Source organism: Phoenix dactylifera, unplaced genomic scaffold (assembly GCF_009389715.1).
Source record: "Phoenix dactylifera cultivar Barhee BC4 unplaced genomic scaffold, palm_55x_up_171113_PBpolish2nd_filt_p 000522F, whole genome shotgun sequence".
Taxonomy (NCBI): Eukaryota; Viridiplantae; Streptophyta; class Magnoliopsida; order Arecales; family Arecaceae; genus Phoenix; species Phoenix dactylifera.
In genome coordinates, this window is record NW_024067933.1 from 322,957 (window position 1) to 335,144 (window position 12,188).

General features: G+C 39.0%; 2 protein-coding genes across 3 annotated transcripts; both read left to right on the forward strand.

The window, feature by feature from the left end:
* The first annotated feature begins 2,256 nt into the window (after positions 1–2,256).
* On the forward strand, positions 2,257–3,571 carry LOC103721793 (glutathione transferase GST 23-like). The gene is made up of 2 exons (XM_008812130.2): positions 2,257–2,725; positions 2,822–3,571. Exons 1-2 carry the CDS (start codon positions 2,405–2,407, stop codon positions 3,296–3,298), a joined length of 798 nt encoding a protein of 265 aa, XP_008810352.2. The 5' UTR covers positions 2,257–2,404; the 3' UTR covers positions 3,299–3,571.
* A 6,063-nt stretch (positions 3,572–9,634) lies between these two features.
* On the forward strand, positions 9,635–10,962 carry LOC103721798 (glutathione transferase GST 23-like). Of its 2 annotated transcripts, XM_039119290.1 has the most exons (3): positions 9,648–9,990; positions 10,185–10,305; positions 10,438–10,962. In XM_039119290.1, exons 1-3 carry the CDS (start codon positions 9,854–9,856, stop codon positions 10,798–10,800), a joined length of 621 nt encoding a protein of 206 aa, XP_038975218.1. In that variant the 5' UTR covers positions 9,648–9,853; the 3' UTR covers positions 10,801–10,962. The 2 variants fall into 2 exon arrangements, with proteins under 2 accessions (XP_038975217.1, XP_038975218.1); XM_039119289.1 differs by lacking the exon at positions 10,185–10,305 and having other exon boundaries at positions 9,635–9,990.
* The last annotated feature ends 1,226 nt before the right edge of the window (positions 10,963–12,188 follow it).

Below are 12,188 nucleotides of genomic sequence, written 5' to 3' on the forward strand. Positions count from 1 at the left end.
AACTCTTTCTATATCTCTTATATAAACTGTTGAGCAACAACTTGAGTTTGACTTCAAATTAAACAAACTGGTTTGAGCTTGAATCGGTTATATGATAAGCGGAGCTTAAGCTAGATCTGGCTTGGTTGTGCTCGCCTGTTTACTCCCTACCAGTTTGTTCATAGTTACTCCAACAAATTACTGATGACATTCAGCCCTGACCATGCCCATACAAAATAAATGGCCTGTATCGTTCTCACAGAGCAGGTTGCACCTTTCATCTGGGAAGTCTCAAGAGAGAAGACCTCGCCAGGTCTTGTGCTGGGTAAAAATGTCTCATGGAGGTACACGAGCACTATGAGTGAGTGGCTCCAGTAAAAGTACTACCCTTTCTTTCTTCCCCCCCGCAAACCAAACTCTTTAATAGTTTCACACTGCCACAAAGTCATTAATGCAATGCAGAAGAAATGCCATGCATGCTCACAAATAACCTCAGAACTTCTCTGAAAGTCCTTCCACCGAGTAAACAGGGGGACCCACCAACGAGTGGTATACGTTACCATTTTATTTCCAAAAGTAGAATGCCTCTTTGCAAGCTTTCACATTTGTTTGAACCCAGTTGTTCATGTTTAAAATACCCTTTTACTTGTTCACTGGTATACGTTACCATTTCCTCAGGGAAATGAATAGTATGCCATATCCATTATGAATGGAAGAAGTGAGAAGACACGGGAGGGGACTCTTGGAAGGAGAGAATATCTGTACGGAAAGCTAGACATGGCCATGCTATTTGCTGTAGACGTGACCACCAATCCCTCTGTGCGTGGATTTTGCGTGGATTTGGGACCAAGGAGTCCACTTGAGTTTGCACCAAGACAAAGGGATGGTGACACCAGTCCCTACCCCATACCACCTTCATGTCGGGATTGTGCTAATGGAGTTGGGGGCCCATTAGATGGGAGCTTGTATTTGGTTTTCAGATCCATGTGTACCCGGAACTAATGTTTCTTCACCTCTTCTGCGTGTCTCCTTGTTGGAAAGCTGCTTAAATAGTGAAGGGAGAACGAGCATAATGCCATGCTTTGAAGAAGATTTCAATAAAATTTTGGGCTTGTTCCTGTTGGACGTATATAAATTCATAATAATTATGGTGACATATGTTGCTAAATGATGGAGAGTGGTTGGTCCATGAGGTTTACTGAGAGTGTCCCTTAATTGGTTCCTTTGGTCCTTAAGGTATAAATCATCACCAGTGGAATTCTTAATTATTATCTGGACCACTCCGCTGGCACTTGGCATCCATTATTGTTGTTGCTCTTCTATTGCAAGATTCGAGTTCTTTCTCTCTTTCAGAATCTAATCAGCCTTCTGACACAACTTGATTTGGTTAAATGCAGGATGCATGGTTCTCCAACTCCCCATTGAGCTATCCAAAGGGTGCTGTAATTGAAGCCAAGCCTCTGTAATTAAAGCAGCTGGTTCTTTTCCGAGAGAGAATCAAAGTTCAAGGCTAAGGGGACGCAGGCAAACAATGACCAAAACCAAGTCAGGAGCAAACGATGACCAATATTTTGCCGTTTGGGTAAGCATCCAATACATGACGTAATAAAAAGGAGATGGGGGACTTGGCTTCATGTGAACTACGTACAGACATACATTAGGGCCTTCCCAGCTCATGAGGCTGACCTCCACCGCACGGCTATGCCTTTGTCCTCCACCACTTCACCCTCTTCATGTGGTAAGCCTTTTTTTAATTCCTTCCACTAGCTTAGTCATCATCATATATTTACTTATTAATCTGTCTGTAACTTATCCCTCAAGGTTTTAATATTTCTACAATCTAGTTACAGAATCCCACCATGAATGGATTAGATTTTGATCATATTTTTCTGAATAAAATAATAACTGCAGACCAAAGGAACCATTCAAAAAAACAAATGTAAACTAAAGGAAGATTCCAGTAACTTTATGGAGTCATTTGATGTTTAACTTAAGGTGATTTCTTTGGAAACACTTTGTCCTAATTAGATAACAGCTGACTATTACATCCAAAGTAATGATCTACGTACCACGGCTGTTATTTAGATGCCTGGTATATTTATGTATATACGACAAGATGGGGGCCACACTGTCAGTAACTATGGCCATAATTTTTTTCACATGCCTTTCTTATTTAGTTACATTTGGTTATGTACTAATTAAGCTTTTGAAGTGAAAGCTAGAACTGACAAGAGTGGCTTGGTGAAGAAGCTTGTCATCCTTAGCAATCAACCTAGGGTTTCTATCCCTATGGCATGCACAAGCGCGTGAACCCCACTATTAGACCCTATTCATTAACCCCAAAGCTCACCTCAATCTTCTATATAAGCCTTGGCTTGCAAGCCACAAGAGAAGGCAACCAATCCTTCCTAAATACAAACCAGCCATGGAGCAGGCCCCCTCTGGTCTCAAACTCTTTGGCTCATGGGCGAGCTCCTACACCCATCGAGTGCAACTTGCCCTCAAGCTCAAGGGCCTGGACTTTGAGTACATGGAGGAAGACCTCAACAACAAGAGCCCCTCCCTCCTCCTCTACAACCCCGTCTACAAGAAGGTCCCCGTCCTCCTCCACCTCGACCGCCCCATCGTCGAGTCGGTCATCATCCTCCAGTACATCGACGAGACCTGGACCGACCGCCCGATCATGCCCGCCGATCCCTACGAGCGGGCCGTCGCCCGCTTCTGGTGCTACTTCGCCGACGATAAGGTTATCTTCTTGCCCATCTATTAGACTTGCTGTGCGATTAGCCTTTCCATTTCTCCTTATTTGGGATCATAGCCGAGGCTTTGGATGGCATTGCAGCTTGGCCCAGCAGTCGGCGCCGTGTTTGGATTGGCAGGCGAGGATCAGAAGGCCGCTGTGGCACATGTCCATGAGAATTTGAAGCTCATTGAGACCGAGCTCCGGGAGGGAGCCTTCAAGGGGAGGAGGTTCTTTGGAGGTGATAAGATCGGTATCTTGGACATTGTCCTCGGATGCGGTTCCTACTGGCTTGCAGTGTTTGATGAGGTCATGGAGGTGAAGCTCGTCGACCCCGAAGCTTTCCCTCTCTTCCATGCATGGCTCCGAGATTTTGAGGAGCAGGAGGAGGTGAAGGAGATCATTCCGGCCATTGATAGGTTGCTCGAGTACGCCAGAGGCATTCGTCAGATGATGCTTAGTCTCAAGGACACCCCCACCGCCGCTGCCCCCGCTGCCACCACCACCACCACCACCACCACCACCACCACCACCAACGACAATAGCAATGTAGCTGTTGAAAGTGGTAGTAGTGTTTAAAAGGGTACAAGTAGGGTCTTTCTAAGATTTGGGTTTGATTTTAGTATGGGAGCACAACAAGTCTAGCAGGCAGACTCTTTATATTATGGTCATAGTTTCTTGTGTTATGTCATGTGATTAGCTGCTTTAAATATGGTTTCTGGTAGTGTAGATCTAAGTTTTCTTATGTTGGTGGTTAGAGAATCTTCTGCTGGATGACATGGGCATGCGGGACTGCTTTGTTGAATTCAACGGTCTACAGCTCGTTTCTTATTATAAATGATTCAGATGCTTGCTAAAAAAATCTGTGCATCCGAAGTTGATGCCGAGGGTTTCTTAAATGCTTGCCCTAAGTTCCATATAAGCAGTTATTGGTGAACTGAAGAGTTTATTAGAAAATTATCTCCTTTCTCCAATGAAATAAATGCTCAAGTGGCAAGAGAAGAGGAACGCTGTGGTACCAAGAAAAATGACTCAAAAAAGTCACTCGGCTGTCTTCCACCATTTACATTGATTCTTCCTTTGGCATAATTCACAGTCAAATACAAAGCAAGCAAATGAGAAACCAAAATGCTTTAGAAACTGAAAAATATCACTTCACAAGTCACTTTCTAGTGTGGTGTAAGTCATTGGCATAAGGCACCTGGTGGACTTTTCTGAGTTAACCGGAACATTAATTTCTCTAGAAGAAAACAGCGGACCAGCTCAAGTGATTCTTTTGAGTTACACTTATGAGCTACTAAAGCATTTTGTTGTTGTTAGAGCTGTTGTCCAATTCTCTAGCCATCTCTAGTTATTGAGCTCCCATGGCTGGAACAACTATGGAGGAGGGTTGAAGACTTCGAGGATGGAGGAGAAGAGGGAGGGAGATACAAAGAGAAGACTATTGAAAGCTTTCTTCATATAAACTTACAAGAGATCATTACTTTTCTCCTTGTGGGCACTCATACAAACTCCTCTTTTAAGAGGTCTACCTGCCCAACTCCTTGAAGGCTGAAATCTGAACTCTGAGCTGATTTGAATTAGACTCTGGTGCAGATGTGCAGCAAGTCGCTAATTGAGTAAATAAAGGTAGGAAAAGCTGATATGAGAAGAAGTTAGGAGGGGCAGTGGTCGGTGAAAATTTTGGTAAGGTGGCAGCATGTATGGGTATTTATGGTAGTTCCTGATTATTCTTTTTGGACTTTTGAGAATTTATGATAAAGTATTATTTCTTTACTGCTTTGAACTTCGTAGTTAGACTTTAAAGCCAATTCACAAAAGTATGTGCTAACAGCTGGAGACCGACCAGACACCCAGGGAAAATCAGCTTTGCTTTTGAAATTTAGGCTATTTTTAGCTGTATTGCCAGTACACACGTGTGCATGGGCTTCTCTTAGCCCACATTATTAAGGGCTAGAAATGAGCTCGAGCCCAGCCGACTTCGGATCAGGCTATAAGCTAAGCTCGAAAAAGTTCAGATTGGATTTGGACTTAAGTGTAGAGCTCATTTATTTTTCGAATTGGACTTAGGTATGTTATTGGCCTGACCCGAGCCCAACGCGAGTCCAAACTTGAGCAAGGTCTGAATAAATTAGAATGGGTTTAGCTAAGAATGATGTATCATGTATCATTTACTTATGTTATAGTAGAGAGCCCGATTTTTGGCTAACACCTTTACTTGTGAAGCAGCAGTATAAAATATTAAACTTCAATTGATTCAGGCTAGACCTATTTTTGTCCCAAATGGATGATTTAGGCTGGTTCAATTGGGTTCGAGTTGGACTCGGGCCCGAGCTCGGGTTGGGCTCAAACCTGGATTATTTAAAAAATTTTCAGGCCTAAGCCTAGCTCAAAGCTCCAAAAAAATTTTCAGGCTAGGTTCGGCTAGAAGCATAGCCCGCCCCAGCCCGGCCCACTTCCAACCCTACCCATAATTGAAAATAATAGCTGTTTTAATGTTCAAGTGGCTTCTCTCAAGAAAATAATATGTTGGTTATTATAGCATTATATTCTAGAGAACCCCTCTTGGAAGAGAGCAAGGAAAGTAAAACATTTTTCTTTAAAAAGATTTTTTAAAAAATCACTACGGTTAAATAAAAAAAATATTATGATCCAATTTGGGGCTCGGAAATTAAAGCTCTCTTGGAGGACTTGGAGTCCAACTCTAAAATCTAATGACTGTTACTATCAATCTGTACTTTACATTTATTATTTTTAAAATTAATATTGAGAGCATCACCCATTAGGATTACTACTAAAATTTGAACTTAGATCTCTTTACCAAACCAAGGAGGGATATGTACAAAGGCATGCTGGTTGGTATAGATCGGACGCCTTGGTCTAACATTCAGAATAAACACCAAAAAAAAAAAAAACTAAAAAAATAAAATCGGCCTTGTGCAGGTCAAGTAATTAAGATTTCCAACTAGACTCTTGAACATAGTACGTAGGATCAATCTTTTTTGTATCACCATACTTCGTTAATTTTGTGCCACATTCCATTAGAATATTTACCGAATTGCAATCTTCCATCTTGAGAGCACGTGGAGGACAAGGAGATCGAGCTTGTACATATCAAATCTTAAGATCAAGCGGCGGATATACTCGCCGCATCTCAAAGTTGACACCTTCTAGAGATTAAAATTAAGCTTAGAATAATTGATGGAGGAGAAGAATTAAGTTTAAAAGCGGGGTGTTGGATAATAAACTTAATTCCTAAGATGATGTGGCATCCAACTAGCATTCTAGTTGGAGAGTCAAAGTCAAAGTCAAGCCAAGGTCAAAAAGGTAAAAAGCTAATGGTCACAAGAGTCATCATGAGTTGTAGAATGTGAAGAGTCATGAGTTATATGAGATTTAAGATTCATGGATCATGCGTATTTCAAGAGTCATGAGTTGTAGAATGTGAAGAGTCATGAGTTATATGAGATTTAAGATTCATGGATCATGCATATTTCAAGAGTCATGAGTTAGAAATATTAAGGGTCAAGAGTTATGAGTTATATGTAGAAATTTCTAGAATCACATTAAGTCTATATGAAGGGTTGTAAGCATTCATTTGTAGAGGGGTGAGTTGAATGAAAAATATCCCTCTTCAAACTTTGTTCTTTAGAGTTTCTACCATCTTCTTGAGTGTTCTTCCTCATTTTCTAACAAAGTGGGAGATGATGAAGTAGAATGTACAATAATCATATTTAGTTTCAAAAATGAGTTCAACGATGAGATAGGAACTTAGAACAACTTGGTGCATCTGGGGACAGCTCAAATCAACTAATTTTCGAATGAGATGCTTGGCTATAGCAGAAGAATAAGATGAGGCCTCTGAAGCAGGATATGTCAGTGGATAGCTAAACCTAAGCAAGCACAATATAAAAGGAGAAAGAAACCAAGTCAACACTTGGTAAGAAGTAAAAGTTGTTGTATATATTACTACTAGCATTCAATTAACTCGTGTCTGACAACACGGTCATTTGGTCATCGGGATTGACTTTGTTGACCTTTCAGGTATATGGCTTTCTGACAGCATACACTAAGCCATATACTTGAAAGGTTCAACAAAGTCAATCCCGATGACCAGAAGGCCATGCTGTCAGGCACGAGTTAATTGGATGCTAGTAGTAATATATACAACAACTTTTACTTCTTACCAAGTGTTGACTTGGTTTCTTTCTCCTTTTATGTAGTGCTTGCTTAGGTTCAGCTGTCCACTGACATATCCTGTTTCAGAGGCCTCATCCTGTTCTTCTGCTATGGCCGAGCATCTCATTCGAAAATTGGTTTATTTGATCTGTCCCTAGATGTACCAAGTTGTTCTGAGTCCCTATCTCATCGTTGCAACTCATTTTTGAAACTAAACATGATTATTGTACATTATACTTCATCATCTCGTGTAAACAATTTCAATCAATAACATCTGGGTGGCCAAGACTCCTACTTTCTCAAAAAAATGTTTTGCTTGCTTAGTTGGTAAAATGTCTTAGCTCCAAGATAATAAATATCTTTTTTTTCTTCAATGACGTCCCTCCTCACAAGCTAGATTACTCTCGACTTGCAACTTTCACTAAAAGACAAAAATAAATTTTACTTCAACTAAAAAGCAAACTCAAATACATTATATCTAAGAATCAATTTAATTTAACATTGGTCCAAATTCTAAAATTATTAAAATTATAATAAAAATCCTAATAAGATGAGGACTTGACAATAAATGAATCTCGGCAGGATGTAATTAATGGGCTATAAAATCCATGACCTAAGTTATCAGACACCGCCAATAAATGCATCTTTATTTATATCTGAATTAAGTTTTTTTTCTTGACCATTTTCTTTTTCTCTATTATTTATTTAAGAGAAATGCTAGAACTAATTCAATTGCTTCCTTCCACCACCAAATTGGAGAGGCTCATCAATTTTTAATTTCGGAGAGAAAGAGAGGGAGGCCTACCCATACTATAATTACCTTAGTCCAAATATTTGTAAATACACTATCCAGGACTCAACCCAAAACCTCTGGATGCCAAGCAGATTGGGGTGAACATTAGGGCAAACCCTAGTCTATGTGCACAGCTTAAATTAGTCTTATAGGCCCAAGAACCAACCTAATGGACTTGGATCTTTGGATCACTGCTTACTCAAACTGATGGGTATGGCTTAAGGCTAATGGCATTGGCCTTCTAGCAATTGGTTTGTGCTCTAGAATGTCTTGATGGCTCCTATGAATAATTTTTTTAAAAAATAAAAGAAAACTAATGTTTGTATATAGAAGAAGTATCATGGATGTTTAATGATACTGGAGTTTAGAACTTATAGCTTCATAACTTTCAGGCGTCTATTACATGGGAATAAGAATTCTATATGGTAATTTTCGTATAGAAGACCATGCCACATCAAACCTTTAGCTCCTAGCAAGAAGTAGACTAGTATGAGGAGAAGCCTACTTCTAGTAGTGGTGAAAATGGTTTCTTTCTTTTCTCATTTTTAAACCCTTCATGCCCACACACTTGCACACAGCTAACACAAATGCATGCATGCACACACGAGCATAGAAGCATGTCTACAGAATGAGACCATTTCTTTGCCTTTATATTTTCTTTTGAGTTTGGATTTTCATCTATCAGTTCTTAATTTAGGCAAGCAAAATTTAAGTGAAATTAAAGAAACAGAAAACTTGGTCCATATCATTGAAACAATGAAAGAAAACACAAAAAAATAGAAGAGACAAAAAAAATATAAAGAAGTGAAGAGAGAAATTGGAGAAGTAAGGAGAGTGCAAGAAGGGGTTAAGGAGTGAGGAGCAAGTGATGTTTACTGAGAGTAAGTCTTCAGTGGCAGCAAGATCGATCCAACTTATGACGAAAAAATGATCATGGCTGTGAGCTCCAACCAGCCCTATGTTTTTTCTAGATCTTGATGCATTTATCTTTCCAAGAGGTCAAAAGTGAGAGAAGAAGAAATCTCAGGTTACCATGGGTACAAAGAGCTGATTTGAATTAATTCAAATTATCTTAGAATAGGTGCAATGAAGTCATAATATGGTACTATATACATAGCAATATTTCAGCTATATGCATGTGTCAAAAATTCACACAATTAATATAAGAATTTGGAAATGTTATTTTAGCTATAATTATATCTTTTTTAATCATATTACTTCTACCATAAAATACCATGTAATTGCGTTTGGCATCTCCCCTTCCTCCCTCCATAACCCAAAAAAATTGAAAGAAAAGAAAAACACCAACCCCTTCTTTCTTGATAAATAATGTTTGAAATTCTGACGAGAGAATACGTTCCAGAATTCTTAGCCACTCAGATTGCCAACTTGCTCTATATAACTAGGATGTGTAGCACACCCTTGGAATAATTGATTCTAAAATAAAGTATCCCAGTGTCACTTTCCCTTCTTCCCATAATCAAATATTTTATCAACAATTACTTAAATCCAATAACATAATATCGACAAAATTATCGAACACATAATGGAGATAGAATTAGCAAATTATTTTTATAATTCCATAAAGTTTTTCACAATTTTGTGAAGGATGCTAAATATCTTTAGGCTACGAAGTTTGTTGCCTTATCAACATGCCATGCCATGCAGTTTCTAATCTAGATGCACCATATTATCAAATAAAAATCTAATAAAATAAAACATTTAAAATTCATTATGTACTAGTTTGCCATTGATGACTTATCTTACTTGGTCCCCAAGCAACAAACTAGCCCAACCCAACCTTTGACCCTAAGAAGATAAGAACAAAATGTCACTTCTCCGGCTAGCATAAAATATTCAGCCATAATCCGAATGGTTGAATCTATTACATAAATGCATATAATATTCTGCATACCAAAACTCCATCCTTGATAAATTGGAAAGAGAGAGCAACGGTGGAGAAGTCCAGGAGAAGACCAAAGCCATGGAGGGAGCTCCTCTCAAGCTTCATGGCATGTGGGCGAGCTTTTATGTGCATCGCGTCCAACTGGTCCTCCATCTGAAGGGCGTGGAGTACGAGTACGTAGAGGAGGATCTTAGCAACAAGAGCCGTGCCCTCTTGCTCCAGAACCCTGTGCACAAGAAGGTCCCAGTCCTGCTCCATGGTGATCGTCCCATCGCCGAGTCCACCATCATCATCGAGTATATTGACGAATTCTGGAGGGAGAAGCCCATCCTGCCAACAGATCCTTATGAACGAGCTGTTGTGCGCTTCTGGTGCCATTTTGTTGATGACACAGTGAGTATTGTCTTGTTCTCTGTTAGTTTTTTGAGCTCTGATATGATATGATATATATATATATATATATATATATATATATATATATATATATATATATCAAGAGAGAGATTTTGGCATTTGGCAGCCTAGGCAAACAAAAGGGCTTTTAATTTCTTTTTGTTTTGGGATACGTTTTACATTTTGGTGCTTAGGATTCATGAGCATAGGCCATCGGTGCGTGGTCAACCTAATAAAGTATCCTCTACTTCATATAGACTATTTGCTGTATTCGCTTTGATATTATTTGTCACAATTGAAGGCCTCATCAAAAAGGTTAGGCGAAAAGTATCATTCGGGTTTTTTATGTAATCTATCTAATGCATCGCTAATATAGGACTAAATATATGTGTTCTCTTGTAAGCATGAGAGAGGCACTGAAAAGAAATTGCTTTCTTTACTTTGCAGCTACGTCCATCATTTGGAGCAATCCTTCGTTCCTCAGCAGAAGGACAAGGGGCAGCAGTTGACAATTTTCGCCAAAACCTAGAGTTTCTTGAAGCTGAGCTTCGTGATGGCTTTTGTAAGGGAAGAAAATTTTTTGGTGGCGAAAGAATTGGCCTTCTGGACATTGTTATGGGTTGTGGCTTATACTGGAATTCGGCATCTGAAGATGTATTAGGGCTAAAGATCATAGATCAAGAGTCCTTCCCTTTTTTCACATCCTGGTTTGAAAGTTTCAATGAAGCCAAGGAGGTGAAGGAAGTCATCCCACCAACTGAGAAATTGGTTGAGTATGTAAAAGGCTTGCTTCAGAAAATGTTCAATTAGAAGACTATTAGATCTCTTGATCAAGTAATCAATTCTGGATGTTTTCCTACTTCATTTGAATTGCATATTGGAGATTCTAATTTATATAGCAAAAAAGAACTTGGATATATTTCTGTATGATTTACTACTTTAATGAAAATCATTTCCTCTCCTTTTATGCCCTTTTCCATATCTTATTAAAGTTTAATATGCACATATTGTTAAGACTTGTTTTGTTATTTTATATGTTTCTTACTAAACAAGTTTTAGTGCTTTATTTTTTATTTTTATCACATTAATTTATCTTGACCCGTTTTTTTATCCTATTAGGATTTTCACTATTAGTCTCACATGCCCGAACCAACAGGTTCGGGTTGTATCTTTGAGGCAAAATAAGGATTCACCTTTTTTTGAGTGAGTCCATTGGATTGTGCTATAGTTGTTTCGAGATCTATGCAGGCAGAAAATGCGCAAAGCGCCATCTAACGGTTGACATCGTAAAAGAAGATCCTGAACGAAATTCTTGATGTGATGGGGAGTGGATATTGGGATGTTATAGTTTGAGCCTTTATATTTATCTCAACTCTGCCTTTCGGAAGAGTATAAACAGAAAAGGGCTATCAAGTTTCTATTTCTTGAGATGACTGTTATGCACACCACCTGGATCAACTTCCATTGATGGAGGGGGTTTCTTCTCTAAGAAAGTATTCATAGACGAACCCTTTTCCTTGATTGTTCTACACTAGGTTTATTTAAGTGTAATTTTTGTAACAATCTTAGAGAAGATCAATTAGCTTGTAGTATCTGTAGTAACCATTACTCGTAGATTTCATCTGATGACCCCGCCAAACTTGTAAAATTCCATGACCAAAATTTTAAGAGATGGCAAAGTATGATAGAAATATTGGCTTCATACCTTAAACCTTTTCCAAGTCATGTCTGAACCTGGAGGACCTGACCCTGACCAGGCTCTCAATATGGTGCTTTCTATCTAGGAAAAGATTTGAAAGAAAAAAACTATGATTTTGTGGCAAAAATCTGATCATGCTTATTAAAAGGTTGTAGATGTCTACTTTTGTTATACTTCACCTAGAGGGCTTTTTTTTCTCTTTTTTTTTTTGGTACATCGGCGGCTCACACCTGACGAGTGTGAAGATGGCCAACAAAATCAGAAAACAAAATGCTGCGCAAAACCGTAGACACAGCCTCGTGGTCTATCCAAAAAAAGTCTTCTGAGTAATGAGCCACGAAGGAAGTAACCCAATCTGCAGCACCGTTCATCTAGAGAGCTTTAGGAAGCTCTTGATAAGGTCTATAGTGTGTAGGCACACAAAAAGACTGTTTTTTAATAAAAACTATCATGACTTCAAAATGATAAGTTGAAATGCTTTCTATCTAGGAAAAGATTT

Bases quoted from the DNA above. Each gene is read 5' to 3' on its own strand.
- LOC103721793 (XM_008812130.2), top strand. From the start codon at position 2,405: ATGGAGCAGGCCCCCTCTGGTCTCAAACTCTTTGGCTCATGGGCGAGC. The intron at 2,726-2,821 runs GTTATCTTCTTG...ATGGCATTGCAG, and splicing joins GCTACTTCGCCGACGATAAG to CTTGGCCCAGCAGTCGGCGC.
- LOC103721798 (XM_039119289.1), top strand. From the start codon at position 9,676: ATGGAGGGAGCTCCTCTCAAGCTTCATGGCATGTGGGCGAGCTTTTAT. The intron at 9,991-10,437 runs GTGAGTATTGTC...TTTACTTTGCAG, and splicing joins GCCATTTTGTTGATGACACA to CTACGTCCATCATTTGGAGC.